At 41.0% G+C, this 23,366-nt stretch overlaps 1 protein-coding gene across 1 annotated transcript in view; it reads left to right on the forward strand.

Annotated features, from left to right (window-relative positions):
- The window catches only part of GLS (glutaminase), a 61,408-nt gene extending 38,314 nt beyond the window's left edge, over nucleotides 1–23,094 (forward strand). The window contains exons 15-18 of the mRNA XM_039728575.1: nucleotides 18,236–18,297; nucleotides 19,244–19,320; nucleotides 19,448–19,511; nucleotides 19,869–23,094. Of these exons, the coding sequence (XP_039584509.1) occupies nucleotides 18,236–18,297; nucleotides 19,244–19,320; nucleotides 19,448–19,511; nucleotides 19,869–20,025 (360 nt within the window). The 3' untranslated portion in view covers nucleotides 20,026–23,094. The remainder of the gene's footprint in view (nucleotides 1–18,235; nucleotides 18,298–19,243; nucleotides 19,321–19,447; nucleotides 19,512–19,868) is intronic.
- The last annotated feature ends 272 nt before the right edge of the window (nucleotides 23,095–23,366 follow it).

Here is a 23,366-nt window from a genome sequence, read left to right on the forward strand (position 1 = left end):
GATTTAACTTTGATTTGAATATTGTTTACCTGGTGTTTCATTTATATATACATTTTGTGTAAATTCTGTATGCTATACCAAAAAGATTGTCAAAGTTCAAGGGGGTGTGGGGGGAAAAAGCATGTGCAAAAAAACCCAAAGCTGTAAACTGACTTTTGTAGTTACTTAGAACATATTTAGTTTAAAAAAAAAAGGTAAAGGTAAATCTTAGCATTTTCAAAGATACATACCACTTTTGTGGTGTATCTGTTTATTTTTGTTTATATCTGAGAATTTTAAATATATGAACTTGGAGGCTGAGCAAGAGCTTGTGTCCACTGAGCAGGGTCAGCATGTAAAGATAGAATATTAATTAAAATATAAAATAGTATTCAGTAAAATACAGCACATTCCTGAATTTCTAAATAATTGTATATTAAGTGGAGATAGGTTCTGAGTCATATTATTACCATATCAGGGTTACTTTAAGATGAGCTTTCAAATTTGAACAGAAATGGACCTTTTGCATATGCCATGCTAGTGAAGATTATTTTTTCTTTTAATCAAACCATTAATAATTACTAACGTTAATGTTGTAATAAAGAGAGCAAAAATGCCTGGGCAGGAGTGGGAGAAGTGGGGAGGAGGAGGAGTTAAAAAACCTGTCTTGTTTACAAGGTAATTAATGCAGCAGAGAGATTTCTGCCCCAACTATTTGGAGTGTCTCTCTTGCAGCTTGTGCTGCCAGCTGGTAGTTCTGACTCAGAAGTCTGCCTTATTAATAGTGCTGTGCTCCACCCTGGAAAGGAATGTAAGCAATCTGGGCTTTAGAGTGGTAACCAACTGAGCAGTGAGCAGGAAATATGTTCACAGGGAAGCAGATAGGTAGATCTCACTAGAACTGTTTAGAGTTATTTTTCAACCATTAATCTGTGCATATGTTCATATGTGAGGTTGCACTTACACAGGAGCAAATTCTTAAGATGTTCTCATTAATTGCTATTTTTTTGAAATTATTTTGAGTTTGCAGCTCTGTCAGCTTACTAGGAAAGAGGACTTGCATTTTTCTACACGCAGCTGCATCTCTTAAGCTGCATAATTTGATAATTTGTGTATCTTGAGTAGGGTGTAGCTCCCAATGATATATTTAAACTTCAGGTAGGCTCAATAGGTGGTTCTGAACAGAGGTCAAAGACTTGCTAAATTCTTAACACTTTAAGGAATTAGATTCTTAATAATGCAAAAAAATCTTAGAATAGCATTCTCTATGAAGTTTTCTCCTCTATAAATTTATAAATAATCTGATACATCCCATCCCTAGTACACATTACACAGAGTCCAGTTTTATGAAACTGGAGAAACTTGTGCAAGCAATGATAAGTGGTATTAGCTGGTAGAGGATTTCAAGAGACAATGACAAACAATTCTGTAATAACACCTTCACCTCTTATCTCTGCTCTCTTCCCCAGTCCATTTCCTTTTTTTTTAATCTAAAACTCCAAACTGATAATGTGTGAGTTTTGCCTAATGGCAGAGTTAGTTTTTTCCTGCCATTTTTTGGACCCATCTGGATGTTCCTGAGTTTAGGAAGATGCATAAAACAGAGCTGATGTTCTCTGAGAAAGCAAGCTGCTCTTAATTATCTGTTTAGGTATTGTTAATTTTGCATAAACATTTGACAAAGCTCTGACGAAACCCTGAATAATCTTCATTTAGCAGAGTATTGTAAAAGGATGGGCTTCCTGTCTTTGAAGCCTAGGATGGAAATATATCAGCAAAACAATACAGAGCATCAATTTTCAGTGAACTTGATGCCCTACTGGGATGAAGAGGTAAATCTGTGGTGCAGATGTCAGTAATAAGTGTCAGTCATGAATTGCTGAATAATAACTATTTTATAACCTTATCTCTGATGATAAGGTTTGGTTTGTTAGTGTTTATCCTCAAAATAAAGGCAAAGTCTTGAATTACAAAAATATCTTGCCTGTTTGAGGATTTTGCAGTAAACTAGTAGCTACAGAGACACAGCGAGTATTCAGATCCTGCAGAACTACTTTACCTGAAATAGCCTCAGTTGCAAGAGGGAGCATAATGTGTCTGTGCTGCTAATGGAAAGTATTTACAGTGGTGACATGTTGCTGGATGACTTGCTGATTTAATTAAAAATGGAAAAGGCATGATGCAGGATTTGCTTGGTCTGATTCTACCCACCTTGATTTTTAGTACTGTTTGAAGCCGCTTCTAAAGATGTGGTTGAAGGTGGACGATTTTTCCAAATGCAAAACTTGTGGTAGAGTTAAGTCCTGCATGGGAAATACAAAAATAAGAAAACTACTAGGTCTTTAATATGCATAATAAGAATATTTAGGGTACAGCTTAAACAATCTTTAAAGATATATATATATATTACAGTTCTGTAATATATGCTTTTGAAGCCTGCCTCAGAATTGAAGGCAGCTTCTAGCTAGGAAGGGTCAGGAGGAGACTCCTCTGAACCAACAGTTCTGTAATTTCCCCACACTTGTATTTTCTTGCCCTGGCTGCCACGTGTGCAGATGGCTCCTGTTCCTGGCAGGGCACCTGGGGGCCAAGGTCACCCACCACGGGCACTGGGAGAGGCCAGGGCCACTGAGATTTAGCATTCCATGTGTGAAGTCTGCAACGGTTTTAGTGTTTACCTGTGCTACAGTAATAGCAATTCTTGATATTCAAGCATTTTAGCTGTTTGTTTGTTTTTCTTTGTCAGCATCATTAACATTTCATTAGAAATGTAAATGCTTTTTAAAGGTTTATTTTAGCATTTGTGTTGTACCTTTTGGCTCAGTTGTTAAGTTACCTGTCTCGTTTTCCATTTTTCATTTGCATTGTATGTTATTTATGTATCTTGATTTCCAGCATGCTTATTTTTGTATTGTTTAATAAATTTATTTTAAGCTGATTTTTTATTGTATTTTTTTTTCTCTCAATGGAGAACAGATTTGTTCAAACACATTTTTTAGGTTGAAGTTGAGATAGTGAGTACTCTGTTCAAAAAAAGATTCTGGAAGAATAGGTGGAATAAGCAGATTTAGTTAAACCATTCATTGAAAACTTCCTTAAGATTTTATAAACATTTTGTACAATAATCTAATTATTTTTCTGTTTGAACTGTTGCCTTAGAAAGTTGAAGGCAAAAATCAAAGCAGCAAAACTTTGTCACCATGACTTTTTTAATAAAGAAGTATCATGGTGTAGTAGAATTTTAACATCGCTGTATATTTGTCTGGTTTTGAAGATACTGATTCAGTCACATGGAAAATGTATGGTTAATTGTGCCAGTGCGGTGGAGGGAAAAATACAGCTTGTAATAAATCACGTGCAGCAAGGGAGGTGGTCCAAGCCCCACATTGTTTTGGTATTGATGCTGGGGCCTGCCTATACTGAGGATGGTCAGAATTGTCCATTTAGCTTTTCTGTAGACTGGTTTATAAGCTGAAGTTATTTGTTCTATGGTTGTAAAATGAGCTTTATGTTCATTATACTTAAAAACATCACATATCAAAAGAATTTATTCTCTAAAAGTCATAAAGATGATGAAAGGAAAAAGAGTGGTAGGTACACAGAAAGAGCCATAGGTGATTTACTGCAGAATTTTTTTTGGCTCTTTTATTTTGGTTTTCAGAATAAATTTGTGTCAGAAGACCAATGGGGTGGGTAGATGAATAAAAAGGCAATGGATTCAGAGGAGGGAGGGTGGGAGGAGGGGGATGGATTATGTTGGTTTTTTATTGCTCATATATCTCTTGGTCTTGATACATACATGTCATTGATGCACAGTAATTTGTGAACAAAGGAATTAATTATGAACATAATTAATGTATGATGTTTCAGTATCCTAAACACTGTTTGTAGGCTTGCACGTTTTTTTAAAATTCTAAATAATATTTGTGTAGTTTTTTTGAAGGTTCAGGATGAGTTATTGCAGCGAAACAAGAATAAACTTGTTTCAGCAGAATTCTTATTAGAATGACAAATATGCCTAATAATTTGCCTTCCGTGCAGTCTCCTTGAGGATTTGAATTAACATATGTCTGTAGTGGTTGGAGAGTTGGCAAGAGGCTTTAAATTGGGTAGAAATTTTAACTAAAGTTATTTTTTTATCATGCTGGCACCTTGTCTGTTCCACATTTGTCTAGTCTGGAAAGTGCATGACTAACTAATATATGTAAAGACACGGTTGAGTCATGCACAGCCCCACTTTCTTTCAGGAATTCGTGTCCTAGTGTGTTGAATAATTTAAATAGTCTAAATTATTTAACAACCTACCTTGAATCAAGCATGGTTTCTGATTTGCTGTTTGCTCCTAGAGAATATTGTGTGCAATATTAAAAATGCCCTTTTCTTTTGGTTTTCATGCAAGTAGAAGTTAATTTTATTACTGGCATCTAATCTTTATGCAGACTTTTTGGTATCACTTGGACATTGAACATTTAAATGTTTTTGCAAGACTTGAGTGGCAGCACTGTGCACATGGCTCACCTACTCCTGAAAATGCCACGTGCATTTCTTCTGTGCAGAGCAGGGGTACCTGATGGTCACATCTGGGGCTGCAGCTTAGCTGAATAAAGCCTGGAATGGAGCTGAGTGGCAGAGGTGTGGTGGGAGCAAGTTTGTTGGGTATTTTGTTTGTTATTTTGGATTTTTACCAGTTTAATTTGAACAGGATTTAATTGAGTCAATAAAGCTGGCATGGGTGCTTGACCAAGGACAGGGTAGGTGGATGTTTGGAGAATAATAGACACTTTGACACCTCAGCAGTAGGGCTGGTGAGGAAATGGGGTTGAAGGAAGGACAAGGGGAAAAGGAAGTAATTCTAGAATGTCTTCCTATCCTCCAAAATGTTCCAGCCAACCGTACTTTGATGTATTTTGTGCTAAGCAGGCACGTGGGGCAGCATATCTGCTGTAAGGTGCTGCTTCCTGTTTCAGCTGCTGCTGTGCTCTGCTTCTGACTCAGCTGGCACATAGCTGTGCCTTCATGTGGTTTTACAGAACTCATGTGCACACTGTGAATTGGACATTTATCTTCATAGTGCACCTTTCCTTAAACCAGGTCAGATTTACTTAGCTGGGTGCAGTTATTGTAGCCTATGTGTATGAGGTGCAGAGGGCACTGCAAGCAACCTGAGAAGGAAACCACGAGGTCACAGAGGCTGGGAGGGATCTCTGGAGATCTCAGAGCCCAGCCCCTGCTCAAAGAACCACCTAGTGTCACTTGGGTTGTGCTGCTCAAGGGCTTTGCCAGTCAGCTGTTGAAAGCCTCCTATTTATAACATTTTATCACCTGTCTGGGTAAGTTATCCCAGTGCTTTAATGCTTTAAGAATTTTTTCCTAACCTACAATTGGAATTTTCCCTTGCTGTAGCTTGTGATGGTGACTCGTGTGTTTTCACTGAATGTGATGATCTCACCATCATGCTGTAATCTGTTGGCTTTTAGGGAGTCCTAGAAGTGGCATAAGTAAAAGTGGCTTTTGGTCTGCAGTAACTAGTATTTTCACTTCCTGCTGTATTTTTCTTACCAAATTCTAAGTGTTCTTTCATTTATGTCATTGAAAATGAAGTGGTTTAGGGATTTGAAAAGGCCATATTCCCTTTATTTTTCTATTGAAGCCCAACAGGCCAAATGCAAATGTGGAAGTGTGCTATTTGCTGAGGGATGGCATGTCACTGTTAGGACCCCTTGTGATCAGAGCCCTTGTCAAAACAATGAACTGAGAACACAAGTGGAGTGATAGGAAGAGATAATGTTACTCATTTCCTGTTGATGTCATTCACTAGTCCAGTTTTTTCCTTGAGGCAGGCAACTTTATTGTTTGTTCAGGAATTACTCATGCAATAATCAGAGTTTTTTGGACTCATAGATCTGCTTTTGGTTATATGTGTAGCTTTTACTTTCTGAATGGAAAGTACATTTCACACTTATTTTAAAGGGCCTCTCTCTTAAAATTCTCCAGCCTGTAATTATTGCAAATGAAATAATTAAAATGTAATCTTGATCTGAGAAGAAACTGTTTTTATTAAACATGTTTTAAAAAATCCCCACTAATGCAATTGCAGAGCAGCATTAACAATTATGATTGAGAATATAGAAAAGCAGGCTGAAACAGCTGAGCATGTTTTATTCCACATACCAAGGCTGCTGGGGAGTAATATGACTGTTTGCAGGGTTTAAAGATAAAAGCAGGGAGGCAAAAGATAAATTATTTAAGCTAATAATTATTTTCAATACGGGGAAAACATACCTTTCAATACAAGGTGTGGAATACATAGCCTAAAAATAAGAAGACTTATAGAAACTCGATCCTAGTATTTAGAAAGAATCTTCTCATCAAGAGTAGAGTGCCAGCATCTGGTAAGGTTTCCCCATTCTGCTTTCAACCTGTGGGGTGGAGTCAGCGTGTTGGTAGTGCAGGTGCCCTGCATCCTTCTAGAGCAAAGTCCTTTCTTTTGGCTATAATTCCAGTTCCAAGCCCTGTATTTAAGAGTAAACTGTCATCCACAAATTGTGAAGCGCCTACAGGCTGGGAAAGGGGGAGCACTGCCCCACTCTACTCTGTTGTGTGGGTATCAGTGGTGTCAATAGGTCCTTGAAAAGGCAGACATCCTTTTGTCCTGTCTGCTTAACACAGCTCTGTCACTAAAACACCCATCAGCATTCCACTGGATTCATGTGACTGCCGTTGATCCCAGGCCTTTGGTCCCAAATCTTGCACTGTTAGTGATGTCTATGTCCATTACTTCAAAGGCTCTTGTTATTTTCCCCTGCATCCAGGATCAATGGCTTAGCATTCATTCCCCTTTTTAAGGTTTCTCTGTATATTCCCAATGCTCTTTGTTGCAGAACTGTTAGCAGGGGTTTAGTCTTTGAAAAGGAGCTATCAAAGTGGGTATAACAATTCTGTGATAGTTTACTGCAAGAATTGTTTTACCATTTTTGAACTTCCAGCCATCATTATTTGCTGACAAAATGTTTTATTGCTGATGAGAAATGCTGAAAATGTTTCACAGCATGGAGTAAGTTAAACTCTTTGAGAGGGTCATTTTCTTACGAAACTTGGATGCTTTAGACATTGGTGGCATCATTGAAGTATTTCCATCCAAGCTGCTGATGGCAAATGCATGCCACCTAGAAATGAAAATTTGCTTGGTCTTCATCTTAAAGGGTGGAAGTCTTCATGCTTTAGATCTTTCACTTAATCTAGTAAACTTTTTGTTGAAAGGATTAATTGACCTGTGATTCCTTTGTCATACTGTTCACGACCAACAATGCAGCAGTAACACTTCTGGTCATCCAGCACAGGAGCCAGGCCAGGTTTTTCTATCACTTCCTCTTGTTAATTTACAGTTCTGTGGACCTGCCTGATCCACTGTTATTCACGACTGCTATTCTAATTTAGTTTGCTTATTAGGTGTTCAAGAACTTCTCTTGCTGGCACAATTTATGATTTTATGGATGTCCATGAAAGGTCTTTAAAAACAAAAAAAAAAGAAAAAGTGGAATAAGTGGAATCAGCCAACTTTAGCTCTTAAGTCTAGTGAAGGATGGTTCGATTCTCACTTGATATTTTGGGGGCCTTTTCAGTGATGTGCTTAATTCATTGTTTCCAAAAGCAAAAAGTGTGTTAATTCATTGGTAAGAGAAGAAATTGGTGGAGGTGGAGGCAAGCATGGCCATGCTCACTGTAATCTAGTGAAGGCAGCTTTGGTGCTCAGTTTTCCCTCTTCTTCCCAGTATTTGAAATCAACAGAATCATCCCCAAAGGGATGGGATGGATATACCCATACCAACGTGGTATTATATATATGTATATATATAATATATATTAAGCAAAGGATAAGACATAACAAGAAATTTTTAGTGAGTAGCTCTTGACATCAGCTCCTCTTCTGCCAGGCTCATCTGTTTGTCCTGGCACACATGGGAAGGGCCAGGGAAGCTCTCCAGTGACAACATTGTCATCTGAGCACTGGTGAAGCTTCAGCATTAGGTACTGTAAGGCCTTTTGTGTTGCAAAATTTAGGATGATCAGGGGTATCTATGGCAGCAGTATTGGCTGGGTCCATCCTAGTACCTGTTCTTGATGCTTCATATCAGGCTTTTTTTTCCTGGAAGTGTCTTCCAACTGAAGAAGCATTTGTTTCTGGAATCCTGTAATGTAATACTGGTGGAGTCAATGGCTCTGAATCTTGAACTCTGAATTCTGTAGGTTTTTTTTCTTTGTACCCCTTGAACCCAGTTCATTATTAGTATGGGTTTTATCTGCTAGAAAGGGGAAATACGAACCCAGTCTGCTTCCCACAACATTTCCTGCTGTCCTGCTCCTGATGATGGCACTGGAAATGAGAAACTGCCCCATCCACACACCCTGGACACTCTTATGATACTATGTCATATTTGTAGTGTAATTGAGTTGCTATGCCTTGATTCCTGGGGGAGAGGCTTGTGTGCAAGGATCCAATTTGCTTTGTGTGACCCACCCTGCACCTCTGGAGATCAGGTTCTGGAGTCAGGATTGGTGAATGGTTGTTTCTTCTGCCTCCATCAGGGGAGGCAGAGGTGGGAGTGGGGCAGTTCAGGAACGTGGCTGGCCAGAACAGCTTGTCTCACCCTGTGGGGTTTGCACATCTCAGGAGTGGAATAGATGGGCATGGTCTTGGTGAAGGAGTCTCAGTTGCAGAAGGTAAGTAGATGTTTCGCTTATTCTAGTAAACATATTGTTTAATTACTTAACTCTTAATTCATCATAATTAAATAGTCTTATCTGTAATTTAAACAGCATCAGTTTATTAATACTTCAGAATTAATCAATAGTCAGAACTGTAAATAACAAGGCTTTACAAATTGCCAGTGTGTGTTGCCATGAAACAAGGTTACTGCTTCCGTCAAGTGCCGAGGGCTGTTCTGTATTTCAGGCACTTGAGTAAAACCAAACATAGCATGAAGCAGCCTATACCTATGGGATCACAAACTATATTGGAAACATGGATGATTTCAAATTTCATTTACAGGATTCTAAATTTCATCTAGCATTTAAAAAATAGAATAATTAAATGTAATAATCTCTGAGCATGCACTGGCTGAATTAATTGTAGAACTGATCTCAGTCCTATCTGTGACTCTTTATTCTGTATAAATCAAAGAATATTTTTGGACAGTTGAAGAACTTGCACCTCTTGCCTGATAGTATTTAGGGTGAATTCACAGGTAGAGAGATGTTGCTTTGAGGAATATAAGTGTTACAAACTCCTTCCAGAAATTTGTGTCCACTTGATGGCCATCTTATGAGCACAGGGCTGGTGCAGGAAAAGATGAATTCTCTCTTTCATGGCTCCAAATGTGATTGGAGAAAAAGTACCTTCTGCTCACTGCTACTGTTTCCTGTGTCCTTAAGCTTCTTTAATTTTATGCAAACTAGAACAGTAACAGAGAAGGAAAAAAGGGACAAACTCTTAAGGTATTGTGCTCATTTTTAGTAAATACCATTTTTAGATGCTTTTGAATACCTCCATTAATTTGAAGTATTTTGACAAGAAAAGACTGCAGGCGGAGATGGATGAAGAAATGCAGTTTACTGTAACATGTAGTATCAATACTCTAATTATTTGCAATTTTGGGTGGAATTATCCAGTACTTATAAAGGCTTGAATCAGAGGGAAATATGAATGATGGAAATGCATTTGATGCCAGTAGATGGAAGAGGGGAACAAACCACCTCTGCTCAGCCTTCCCTCCAGGAAAGCTGCACTTCTCCTTTAGTGGCCTTAGCCCATCTGTTTGCCAGTAAAGCAAACTGGCAGTTTTTCTTAGGTTGAAGAATGGGTCCTGGTGTCAAGAAAAACCTTGGGTGTGTATATTTGGTTTAATTACTTCTTAAATTCAGCTGCATGCACAGCTTCTGTGACAAGTTCCAAGACTGAGCTTCTGGTACAGGCTTGTTTCAATGTTCATGAACTGAACCGAGTCAAACCTCCTTGCTCTTTTTGGATTTTAAACAGACACTTTTAGGACCACTGATTTTTTTTTTTTACTGTCAGTGTTCTACCAGCTAGGATTTGAAACAATGTGAGTAGTTGAATTGCAAGAAGGTATTTAAATACCTACTGGGATTTTGCCCAGCTTTAAATAAAAGTAATAACTAACTGGTGTGCTGGCTTGCCTGAGGCTTTTGCAGTGCTAGCAGCACAGTTGGTTTGGAGCTGCTTTGTGTTTGGATACATGAAAATACAGCCTCTTGTGTGCCTGCAGTCTAGACATCACTCATGGGAGAAGCAGCCTTCAGTATTTCAGTGCATGCACGGGTTGTGTTTGAGCAGGGCTGCTGGAAACTGGAGTGAGGAATAAATAAGCGTTGGTTAGCTTGTTAGTTTGGTATCAACAGCACAAACTGTATGGATAATTGCTGTGCAAACGGCATTTCAAGTTAATTCCACAAGGGAGAGTCAGAAATAAACTCTGTGGTAGCAGCTTTGAAAGTCACTTGTGGCAGCTTTGAGTCCAAAAATAAACGCTGCACCCACGGCTGGTAAAACTGGAGGAGCTGGGTATCATCCTCTGTCCCCAGCTGTGAAGAGGGAGGACTTTGCACCATCTAGAGGAAGAGAAAGGATAGTCAAAGGGTTAGAAAAGGAACTGGGGAAAAAAACTGACAAAAATCTTGTTTCCTGTGTCAGTTTTAAAACATGGCAGAGCAGATTCTGAAGTTATTTTTGCACTTCTGTCGCATTACATGAGGAAACAAGGATCAGTAGTGCAGAAAATAGCCTGAAGAGGTGGTGGAAGTCATCAATAAGAAATGCAAGTTTTATAAAACTAGCCTTGTCTGTATTTCCAAATATATCAATATTTTAATGTGTGTAGGTATTTGCATTAATTGATTCATTCACACATCATCTAATTATTTATAGTGTAGTGGGAACGAAGACTCTTCCAAGGAATTCTAAGTTTATAACTTCTTAAATGTTATAAGTTTGTGTTTGTTTGAAGTCAAACAAACAGGAGGCTCTGTCAGAGGCAGTTGGTGTTGGGTTGCTGTAGAGCTCTGTGGGCTCATTTGATCACTTACTGAAAGCCTCACTTTTGTGTGCTTTGCTTCAGGAAGTTATTTGAGGAAATTGCCTGTTCTTTTGGAACTGAGTTTTCTGTAGAATGAGGTATTGTTGGGGCTTAATCCAGAGGCTGCTTCGAGTGCCTTCAAGGACTGTCCATCCCTAAAAATATTCATGGACACAACCTCACTGGCAAGCTCTGAGACCACTTCAGAGGCAGTCCTCCCCTGGCTGGGCACCTGAACGAGTCTGGCATTCATTTAGTGAATAAGACATGGCACTTAGTCTGGGAGTTGTGTCCTGGCAGGCAGCTGGCACTGGAGTGGCGCAGGGCTGTGAAAAGGAGATGATGCTTGGCTGGGCTTGGAGGGCTTAGAGGTTGGTTGGGTATTTGTCTATAGCTCAGTCTCAGTTTTGACTTTGTAAAATACATGCTTTACTTACCCTTAGGTAGTAAGTTCCACTTTATTTCATGAGAAACAAAGCAGAAGCTCAATTTAAAAAACAGACTTTTGACTGAGATTTCTTCCCCTATGAAGTACAGCTTACCTTCATATTGAACAATTTTAAAGGAAGACTATGGCTGTCTCTTTTAGACCTGGATTTTTCTCCCAACAATAGCCTTGTATGTGGACACTTGAGAGCAGATTCCAGGTTATTGAAAATTAAATGTAAATGCAAAACTGGCCTATTTGTAAAATAAGTGATTCTGTCTAGTATCTGAACATATAGGTACCAGTATTCTACTCTCACATCCATCCCTGGTTTATTTTTGTCCTTTTAGGGACTACTTGCATTCTAGTTTCAGAATTGAAATGCCAAAATGCATTTTGTGCAGGTTTGAGGGGTTTTTTTGCTGTTTATTTTTACTTTATTTTGAAACCCTGCATGCCAGGAAAAGGCCATCTAAAGGCTGTGCTCCAGCATAGGTGAGTTACAAGTTCAGTGTGTAAAAACTGGATGACTAAATGGTTTGCTTTGTGCTCTAGGTTTGCTTTTTATTGTGTCTTATCTGTAGGTCAGCACTGCTGTTTCAGAGTTTACATTGGCGTCTTGGGCTTCAGGGATTGTTTTCCATTGATAAAATAAGCATCCAAAAATCCACAGTTCTTCCAAAGAGCAGGAGGAGGGATTGCTTTTTGCTGCGTGACCCTCATCAGGGATCAGCTTTAGGAAAAGCAGCTGAGCAGTGCTACCGTGGAAGTGAATTCCTGTTGATTTTGGAGCTTTTATTACTTTACATGAGTCACGAGTGATTCCATGAACTCCTTGCTCTTGCCTTCCTTGTCAGTCCCTGGCCGTTTGCAGGGGTGGGAATAGGCAGAGTCCCCCTGTGGGTGATTAATCCCTGTTCACTGGACGGGAGCTCACCTTGGGCAGCTTAACAATCTATTTTCTGCGCTTCCGAGCTAATGCCGCGCTGAGCCGGATTAGCCGGGCCGTGAGCTGGGAACAGTGGATGGAGAGCTGGCCTTGTGGGGGCTCCTGGGCTCCTGTCCCCTGCCAGGCAGGCTGGGTGGCCTCCAGTGGGACAGCAGGGAGCCTGCTGGCCAGAGGAGCAGCCGGGATGTGCGGTTTGGAAATGCCGCCTGGCGGGTTTTCCGTGTGGGGCTGTGCCGTGTCACCTCGGTGCGGGTGTCCCAGGGAGGCAGCCCGGCTGTCACGGGTGCAGATGAGCTGTGCTCAGCACCGTGGGGTTAGTGGCACTGAGAAGTGTGCCTCGGGGACACTTCCCCTGGTGAAGAGCTGCAGCAGTGCATTCCCATTGCTCTCCTAGGGCTGGGAGCCTGGGGGACATAACCCAGAGCCCTGCTTTCCTGGGACCCACTCTGTGACAGTCACGTGTCATTAGGCGCTGAAATTTAAATTTAAATCCCAGTTTATCTCTGCATCTCTGTGCCATGCAGGGAGACGTTTATAACTTTGTTCTTCAAGCCAGTTGGCCAGAAGGGCAGGGTTCCCTGAGAGGAAGCGTTGTGTCCCATTTTAAGCACAAAAAATGGGATGTGAGAGAAGAGCGTGGTGCATGTGTTCTCTCTGCTCTATCTGCTCTGTCTTTTCAACTCCTCTTGTTGTGTTTGAAAGTCTCCTGTCAGCACACCTGGTCTGGTGCACAGTAGAATTCAGATACAGCAAAGTTCCTGAGAAACAATATCCATTCAAACCTTTTTTGCTCAATATTTTGAACATCTCTTCAGAAGGCTAACCTGTGGTGTTATCCCTAAATATCATGGAATGAGCGTTGGAAAGTTTAGGGGAGTTGTTTATTTATCCTGTTTGGCTTATTTATCCTTGTTTGGCTTGCCTTGAGCAGCACTACTATAAACTATAGAGCTTGACTTTATTGCTCAGCCACCTGGAGAAACATAAAGTTGGAAGTAATACTTTTTTTTCAGGATGTTAATTCTGTAGTGTTTTCAAAGAAATTATAGAGGGCGGGGCATTCTCAGGAAGCAGGACACGGTAGGAAATTAAAATCCAGATTCACTGACCTTTTTAGCTAAGAGCTTCTCATGGAATTAATCCAGCTTTGAGCTAAATTAATTTTTTTCTGAAGGATTTGCTTTCTGTACGTGCACAGCTGTTTGGCTTTTCTCTCCTGACCCGAGTGCAGTGGGGACAGAGGCTCTCCCTGCCCTGCTGGAGGCATTGCAGGGATGGCAGAGCAGGACAGAGCCCTGTGGTGACAGGGACACGTGGGCAAGGACAGAGCACAGCGTGCTCAGCTGCTTGGGCTCGGCTCCTCCTCGAGGTCTGGGTGTTCTGCAGTAACCATGAAGGCAGTGGGCAGAAGGTGTCAGGCCACCCTCCCTTCACCACAAGACTGCAGCAGTTCATTGCCATCTCTGGGCCTCAGTTTCCCATCTTAGTGCCACTAACAGCATCCGTGTGCTGTCTCTGAAGTGTTTGGAGAGGTCTTCTGTGGATGGCATTAGAGCCAGGCAGTGGTAGCACCCTTGTCTTCAGCTATAAAAAATCCTCTACACTGATCTCTGTTAAGAGAGGAGTGATTCTAGCTCAGTCTTGTGTGGACATTTGCTGTTAGGCATTGTGAGATTATTTAAATAAGTCTGGATTTGGGTGTGCAGCTCAGGTAGGAAAGACTGCTTTGTTACAAATACCCCACCAAGGCAATTCCCACATTCCAGCCAAGCCTTTCAGATCAGTTAGATGATGTTGAAATTTCACTTGCAATAAGTAACTTCAGCATATTAATACTGAAGTTAAACTTTATTTTTTTTAATTTAGTTTTTCCAGTTGGTAGGCTGAGAGATTGAAAACCACCCCTAAAGCTCTCATGTCATGCCCAAGTCCTTTGTGCTTGCAGAGCCATGCACTTGCTGTGTGCTGCAGTTCCTCTGTTCCTGTGCATCCTCTCACATCAGCACTGCTGCTTGAGGGAGTTGGCTTTGAAACTCCCACCATAACCAGGCTCAGGAGATGTGCAAAATAACTGCCATAGGAAAGCTTTGGACTAGGAGTCACTTTGAGATTCACTTTGTAACTGGCTGTAGCTCACTCAGTTTGTCCATTTGGGGTTTTGGAATGGTGTTTCTGCTCTCTCATTTTGTGCCTTTTTGTCCCCCCTGTTTATCTGAAGCATCTGCGGCAGCGCTTTGACTTCCTGCTGCTCTCAACTCAGGCTGTTTCCTTGCTTTAACTTGACCTCAGTGCAGTTCTTGAGCAGCAACAGTCTTGACTTTTCTCTCTTGAGCTGCTCACGTGCTGACCCACGGACTCACAGAGCCATTAACTGGAGAGGAACCTCTGGAGACATTGGTCATTTGGCCACCTCTGATGTGAAGCAGGACTTGGATCCTTCATAGCTTTGTCCAGCTGAGTCCAAGACCTCTAACACCTACTAACCTGACGGTGAAACTGTTTCTGATTTCTAAATGGAGTGGCATGAGTATTTCTGAGGAACATTTCCTTGCTGGTTTCACTGCCTGGATAACAAGGATTATATCCAATGCTGAGAAAAGAGTGCTGTAGTTAGGGAAGTACGTGCAGTAGGAAAAGGTTGTGAAAAACAAACTTTGTGTTTCTAAACACGAGGGAAGCTTGTGTTCACCAGTGCAGTTATCAAAACACCAACACTGAATGTTCATGAACCACTTGGTGAGAAAATCACTGGCAGAGTCTCTAAACACTTAAATTAGTTGCCTTGTGCCCTACTTAGTTTGAATGGATGGAGATCATCTGTCATGTTCACTATTTTTTTTCTCTCCTACAGTGTAAAAATCCTAAAATCGTATGTTTACTGCAGCCACTTCAGAGTTTCTTTTGCCTTTTGCTTTTTGTTTTTTTTTTTGCAATGAAGCTGTTATTTCAAACTAGTATTGTGAGTTTTGGGTTGAGAATTTGTACTTGACTTTGTGGCAGCCTAAGTGAGATTCTGCACAGATACAAAGCTTATGGCAGCAAGTGCTGTTCACTTTGGAAGTTTTCCTCACTGTAAATGGCAGCCTCTTACATAATTATTTAGTATATATGCTGCTTAGATTAATATTCCCTTGGAAACTAAGGAAGACCCATAGGATGCTTGTGGAAATGGTATAGTCTTACTTTGAGTTCAAAGTGTATTTTGTATTTGCAGATTCCTAAATTTTATTGAATTCACTTTTTATGTGAACTCAAGAAAACTTCTGTTTTTTATGGCTGCCTTCCGAGCAGTTTCGTTTCATACCTTCTGAAGTTTGTTCATTTTTTGGCCTGGTCTGTGCTGCTGTTACTGCAGGGTGCAGTTATGGGGTCAGGGTGTGTTTTGTTGGTAGCAAATCCAGTCTAATTCTCCCATAAAATCATTGAAGTCTCTCTACAAGCAGGAGGAAGTTGTCCTAAAAGGATTTTTTCAGCCATGATGGCCACACTTGGCTTATTTTAGTTTGAGTTCTCCTTTGACCAGCTTTGGATAATTACTCTGCTAATAATTGTCCCGCTGAATTTGTTGTTTCTCCTGTTTTTTGTATCCCATTACTTTTAATATTGGACACAGAACAAATTTCCTTCTGAGGTAAACAAGCAGAGGTCTTTTTGTCTGGACTTGTATTTGTTTTTGTTTTGATATATTAAGTTCAGTTTTAAAGTAAAGTAAACCTTTGATTTTACTTTATCTTAAGGAAGGAGCAGCTTTGACCTCTCCCAGATTGCTGAGAGATGTAATCTAAGGTGATTGTGTTACAAACCCTCAGGAATCTCCAGATTATGTTTTGTCACATCTTTATAGAAAACAAAAATCACTTTTTAGCAAAACACTCAGCTGAATCCAGGGTTCTGGGTTCTGACTGCACTTGGAAAGTTGTTTTTTGAAGAAAGGAATGCATGCTATTTTTATTTTATTACTTTAATATATATTTGCATTTCCCAGAAACATCAAGAAGCCCAGCCAAAATGGCCAGTTACCTCTGAAATGGTTTTTGTGTAAGACACTGTGTCCTTTGCTCATCCCAGACCCTGAAGAGGGACACTATTCATCACCTGTAGGACCTGGACCTGGCAGGGCCCTGACTCAACTCGATGGAATGCAGAGATATCAGGCTGAATTCCCCTCCCACACCTGCATTCAGCTGCTGGCTCTGTTGGGGGGTTTGGCATTTTGGGGTTCCTGAGGTGCTCCCTGTGGAAAGGCCATGGAAGGGCTCTGCCTCCCGAGCAGGGCCTGCTTGGGAATCTTGGTCACCGGCTTGGCTTGTGGCAGAAACTCAGAACAAAGAGATCTCTGTGGGGGGAGTGGGATCACTCCATGCCAGTCCTCTGGCGCTGGAGAGGAGGGTGTGGGGTGACATGTCAGGTTTGCCACACTTGGAGGTGTTGTGGGGTCAGAGCTGAGGGAGCCTGAGCAGGGACCCAGCCTTTGGAGCCAGTCAGGTTTAGGGGCAGCCCAGCACTGAAAAGGGAGGGAGTCCTACAGATCTGCATCTCAGCCCCATAGTGCAAACTGGGAAGGAGCTGCAGTGGGTGCTGGAGTGATGAGGGCGGCTCTGTGTCCCCTTTGTATTTCCATCCTGGCCTTTGTGCCTCCTTCTCCTTCGTGCTCTTTGCGTCAGTGCATTTTTGAGGTGTAAAAAACAACGAGCAGCTCCACGGCTTTGGTTCAGAAGAGGCACAGATGTTGTCTCGTCTGTGGCCCTGTGAAAATACGCCAGTGTGCTTGCAGAAATCTGTGGGAGACTTGGTTGTGGGTGGGGATTTCTCATTTTGTTTGTTTCTCCTCCTTCTTGTAGAAGGTCAGTGCAGCATCAGCTCCCTCTTTTCTCTCTGTTACTTGAGTCTACAAAGCGACACAGCTTTGTAGACTCAAAAAGCAAAGCAGCATTTAGAAAGTTGACTGGAAATTACTGTGAAATGGTGCCTAGAAGTGGCTATGTGAGTTTATGAAAGAAGCTGATGTGGATACTTAACCGTCTAGCGTGTCATTTTAGGTGCTTGTTAAAACCTGCAGAGTTGTTATAGCCAGGATGTATTAAAAATATGCATGGGACAAGGTATCAGTATCATTTCTTACCAGAATAATTAATACAGCTGGGAAAAGCACTACTTACCAAAGACTTTACCTGTGTAGTGCTTTAAGCCCATATTTATCTAAAAAGATCCAGCTTTATCTGCCTGGAAACCTTGCTTGTTACGTAACAGAACTGCTTAAAATGGTTTATTTGAGCAAAAGTGTGGATGTTGGATGTATGCAATGATTATCTGCAATACATTGAAAAAGGGTAACTTTTAAGTAAATCTGTGTCTGCTGACATAGATTTCTCCTGGCATTAGGAATCTTTACAGTTAAAAATAAAAATAATCTTTTCCAGAGTGAGTTTGTCTTTTGAGGAGTTCATGGTTTTATAAATTGTGCAGAGTGATGCTGTCTGCAGTCCAATACTTGGTGTCATTGGGCAACTGAAGAGAGAAACACGGTTTGCCCAAAGAGCAAGGCTCATATTTTTTACCACAACAGGGCAGAAATTAATTGCTTTTAGTTCTTTTACTGTCCTTAAGGACTTCAGCCTTGGAAAGACAGACCTTGCAGGACTGGTAGCAAAGCAGGCTGTACTGCAGAATGTGGTCAGGCAAGGGGAAACAATTCACAAGTTCATAAGCACCGGACCAACTGGCCCCACTGGGTTTTCTTTTTGAGGGAGGAAGATCAGTAAACTGGAACTCAATCTCTCTTTGTAGGTGAAGTCTGTGATAAATCTGCTGTTTGCTGCCTACACAGGGGACGTGTCTGCACTCCGGAGGTAAAAATCACTGGGGGTTTGGAACAGGAATTTGGGAGTAGGAACGCTGCTTGTTTGGTTCCTGCTGTTGTTGTTTATTTAGGAACATGCATGTGCACTGTGTCTGGATTGGGGGCATTGAGCTGCATGAGCTAGAGATTGAATATGTTCATCCAAAACCCAACCAAAAGACCCAAATCTAACCATCAAATCACACTATCCTGAATCCCACTGTGTTCCATTTCTTTGGATCACAATAAAACAAATTTCTTTAACAATTTTTTTATAGCAATGGCAGAAAATCCTGTCTGTACTCTCACCTGCTTTAATATTCAATTCTGAAAGTGCCACAAAAATTCAGGTTGGAAAATGTACATTGTTATTGGACAGGTTAGGACATCGAGCTTTGCTTTTTAAATCTGGAGGAGAATCTGACAAAATTTAAAGTAATAGTGGTAGTAGGCTAAATAAGCATTAATTTGGCTACAATGTATCTAAATATAATTAGTGGGTGGGAAAATATTTGGTGTATAGTTTAACTCTGCTGTCCCAGGGAATCAGGGTGAAGCAAGAACCCTCCCAATCCCTTAATGCTGCTCAGGATTTTCAGACTTGGGAGACTTCCTGGGATTTTCTCACCTGGTATAAATTTACTTTGCCTTATGTGGCTTAGCTTGTCCATGGATGATTTTAAATCAGGCGTGTTGACTGTTATGTTTTTGGAAAAGATGTTTTATTTTTATTTATGGCAACTAAAGAGCAGAAAGGAAGTCAAGGCACTGAGCTGGTTTTCAAAGCCAAAGCCCCTTTCATTTTCATTATCAGCAAAGATACCATGTGCTCGTGGTGCTGTTTACATCCTCTTGTGGCAGGGCAGTGTCCTGCCGTGCTAGCTTTGTAATGTGCTTTAAATTACCCAAGACTTGGCTCTGCAATCTCTTTTATTGTATTTTATTTTGTTTCTAAGGTTTGCTCTGTCAGGAATGGACATGGAGCAAAGAGACTACGACTCACGGACAGCCCTGCACGTGGCAGCTGCAGAAGGTACTGTCTCCTCACACAGAATTTGCTGTCTGTCTGTCTGTCTGTGTGCTTTAGCACATCCTTGCTGTCTCTGTGCATAAATAGATATACAGAAGTCCATGCACTCACAAAGCTGCTCTTCCTGCAGGACACGTGGATGTTGTTAAGTTTCTGCTGGAAGCGTGCAAAGTGAATCCTTTCCCCAAAGACAGGTGAGTGTTTTTATTGCTGGTTTGGAGGAAGGGTGCTCCAGTAGCACTTCCCTAGTCCCTGTGAGGAGAGGTGCCTGTCAAATAAGAGTGGAATGTTTTGAGCCAGGCCACTCAAGCGGAGGAATGGGGTCCTACTGGTTCTCTGTAGGTTCTGCAGACTGAGCAGGAATGAAAAATGAACCACTAAACCCATTATTTCAAAGGTCATGCTCAGCTTAATGAAGTTCCACAGTTACTGAACTGAGTGGGGTCTGTGTGCCGAGCCATTAGTGCAGTATGTAAAGAACTGGATTTGTGGTGCTTTTTTGCCCTGTGCTTAATGTGCTGATCTTAAAAATTCTGTGCTGCTTTTTGTAGGTGGAATAACACTCCTATGGATGAAGCTTTACATTTTGGACACCATGATGTTTTTAAAATTCTTCAGGAATATCAGACCCAATACACGCCATCAGAGGATAACAACGATGGGAAGGAGAACCGAACGGTTCATAAAAATCTGGATGGCTTGCTATAATCATCTTCAGCTAGATCCTAAGAATCAAATCACTTACCTATTTAATTGTGGTATGCATAAGTAATGAAGAGCGTGTGTGTTTCTATCTGATAGTGGTATATATTTTACAGAAGTCTCTGTTACTTCAGTGTTACGTTACAGGAGTTTCTATACGCACAGGACAAATCCAATCTCTTCAAAAGAAACAAAACCAACTAAGAATCTCCCTCCATAATGTGAGCAATATTACCTCATGCTGCATATAATTGATGTATAAAAATATTTAGCTGTTGTTGGCTTTACTGTGCACTACTTAATTTATTTTTGTGTTCTATGTGAACTCTAGTCTGTGGTCAGGAACTTTTCTGCTGAATTTTTGTTTCTTTAGCCCTCTGTTTCCAGTATGGCCAGGATGAGCCAGAGTACTGTCAGGTATGAGCGTCAGTGAGGTCTTTTGAAAGCTGAGGATGCTGATGTAGATTTAGGCTGGGTGTGTTAAGTAAGGATCTGCACTTATCTTTGGGAAAAAAATAGAAAAAAAGAATTCCACACAACCTTGTTTACATAATATAAATATCACAGAGTGTATAGGTGACACTTGTCAATGGTCTAGGCTTGTTCTTAGAGATAGTCTTGTCAGGGAATGTGTTTTAAGGTTTGTTTGACCAAATGGTGTAGGGGAGTGTGCCGTGTAGCTCCGGTGTGTAGTGGGATTTTTGTCTTGGGAGCTTTTCTCCCAGTTCCCTTTGTCTTGCCTCCCTCCTCTCTCTCCATGTTCAGCTGCTAAAGTACTTCCCTGTGGCCGGGGAACGTGGGTGCTTCCACTCCATGCAGGTGTTCCTTGCAGGTGTATTTGCACTACCCCTGGGGGCTGACAGCTGCTGCTCCTTCCTCTGGCTGCACCAGGAGCCAGCCAGGGCAATGGAAGTGCTGGAAAGGCAAAGAACCAAACCAAACACAGTCTGAGCTCGTTTGGGCTGTGGTGAGGAGCACGGATGGAGTGAACAGCTTTAAGGAGCCTAGAGCCAATCACAACAGGAGCAGAGCAGGAGATAAGCCAGGTTTTGGGGTATGTTCTCTTCTTGCACTGCCATCAACCAGGGAGCAGGATATTGCATCACTGGGATTCCCCTGGTGTAGGACAGGAGTTCAGCACCAGGAACACGAGTAAGTAAATGCCTTTTGTGGTGAATGGTGGCATTCATTGTCTTGCCACTGAAGCCAGCATGGCACGTGCCCTGTCATGGAAAATGTAGGTGCAGGTATTTGTAGTTCACAGAAGTCCAATATTGCCACAGCTCCCCGTCCCATGTACAGTTGCTTGTGCCGGTAGTGTGGCACAAAACCTCAGAAGTGAGCAGTCACTTCAGATACACACAACACACTACAGTTGTTGGATGTAGGCAAGGATTTTAGCACAAGAGTTTTAGGCAGGAATCATTTAGCACATGGAAAAGGAGATTGTGCTTGAGAATTGTGTATATGGTGGTTTTTATCCTAGCATGTAGTGTACAAGTCATTAGTAGATCTCAGAGTTCAAATCTTCTGTGTTTTGGCACCAAAATCTCCTGAAATAATGCCCAAATTCTTCCTAGAATGCCCAAGCACTTTATAAAGATGATCTGAACCATGTTACCCTCCTTTAGCAATGAGTACACTAAGGCTTGGAGAGAAGTAACTTCTCCAGAGCGACCCAGCAGGTCAGTATAGTTGAGAATAAATCCTTTCAAGATCCTGTACAGTCTCTTGTCAAAATGCCATACTGCCTCCCTGCAGGGAGGACAAGCCACATGGAAAAGTGCTTGGTACTCATCACAAGCAGTGATGTCTTCATCATGAAAGAGTCTGAAAGTCTAAAGCCCTCCGATAGCATCTCGAAGCTGGCTGGCATGGTTATCAAACACTTTTTCTTATGAATCCTCCTGTTCTTAAGCTGGTTGGGTTTGGTTTTTGTTTTGGTTTTTTTTTTTTTTTTCTTCTTCTGAAGATCAGCTATTTTTCTGAAGGCTTTTTAACCCATTCTGTTCACATCCTGTGTCATGGCCACCGCCGTTGTAAACAAGAACTAAATGAAATGGCCTCTGGCTCTTGGTTGAGCCACACCAGTCACTGGGTAGCACAAGGCAACAGGTTTATGAGCTCCAGTGTAAAGGAATATTTTCAGATGGATCCTAGTTTAAAATGATGGATTTCAGTGCTAATCTTCCCTATTTTGCCCCTATTACAACACATTCTGTAGCTTCTCAGAAAAATACCTGATTCAGCTTTGTTTAACTGACATTGCATTGTTCAAACTGGCATTTTTAAACGTAGATATATTATATAATACACATGATATAAGCAAACCAAAACCAAAAGGATTGTAACTGAGCTAACAGTGAAGATCATAGCTGTCCCTAAACTTAATGCTTTCATACCGAGTGCTTTTAGCCAGTCCTAGCTTCAGTGCATTTTTGCTGGTTAGTTTTAGTATTTTCTCATTGTGAGGAGAATGGATTATTTTGTAATGTCCAATTCAGCGATGCAGCTACTTAGACATGGCGTTATTTATAAATATAAATATATGCAGTACATTGGTTTGGCTGTTTATCATTCATGACACTGACATGTAGATTTTACAGTAAATAGCTTTTGGTTATCTTATCCAACGCTGACTTCCTTCTGCTCCAAAGAAGATTCCCCCCACTCCTTTTGTTTTTATGTCATATATGTTTCTTCTGTATCACAACCTGAATTGGTTCAGCTAACTTAATGCTTTGTACTCAGAAATATTGTGGTAGTCTTAGCATTAATTAGCCTTTGTGAACAAACTGTATTGTACCAGATTTTTTTTTTGCTTCAGAGCTGGACTATCCGTGACTATACTTACTGGCAGTGTACTTCTGGTCATTGTAACTGACTGGGCTGATCTTGACTTTTAGATTCTGTATTGTGGGGACTAGACAGTGATGAATGTATTTCTAGCAGTTTCCCATGAATGAATCTAAACTTGAGCTGTACTGGTTCTGAAAATGAAAGTTATTTATTTTAAGAAATAAAATCCAGATAGTGTTGCTTTTTACAGCATAATAAATGGAAATATCAAGATGATGGTGGTGCTGGTGGGTTTTATTGGTTATCTGTGGGACTACCATTGAAATAAGTCTTCAGTTGTGGGAAGGCTGTCCTGGAAAACCTACTCTGGTCATTTCCATTGTGCAAAGCACACAGGAAATCAGAATGAATTTCTGTAAAGTAGTGTTTTTCTTATTTTTTTGGTGTTGTGTCCTTTCACTGGTTAATGGCTTTTTGTTAATGCTGGAATTCTGGTCAGGTACTCTGAACAGGTCTAGCTTTCTCTTGACTTATTCTGCTATCCTTCA

Source organism: Passer montanus, unplaced genomic scaffold, assembly GCF_014805655.1.
Source record: "Passer montanus isolate IOZ18808 unplaced genomic scaffold, ASM1480565v1 scaffold66, whole genome shotgun sequence".
NCBI lineage: Eukaryota > Metazoa > Chordata > Aves > Passeriformes > Passeridae > Passer > Passer montanus.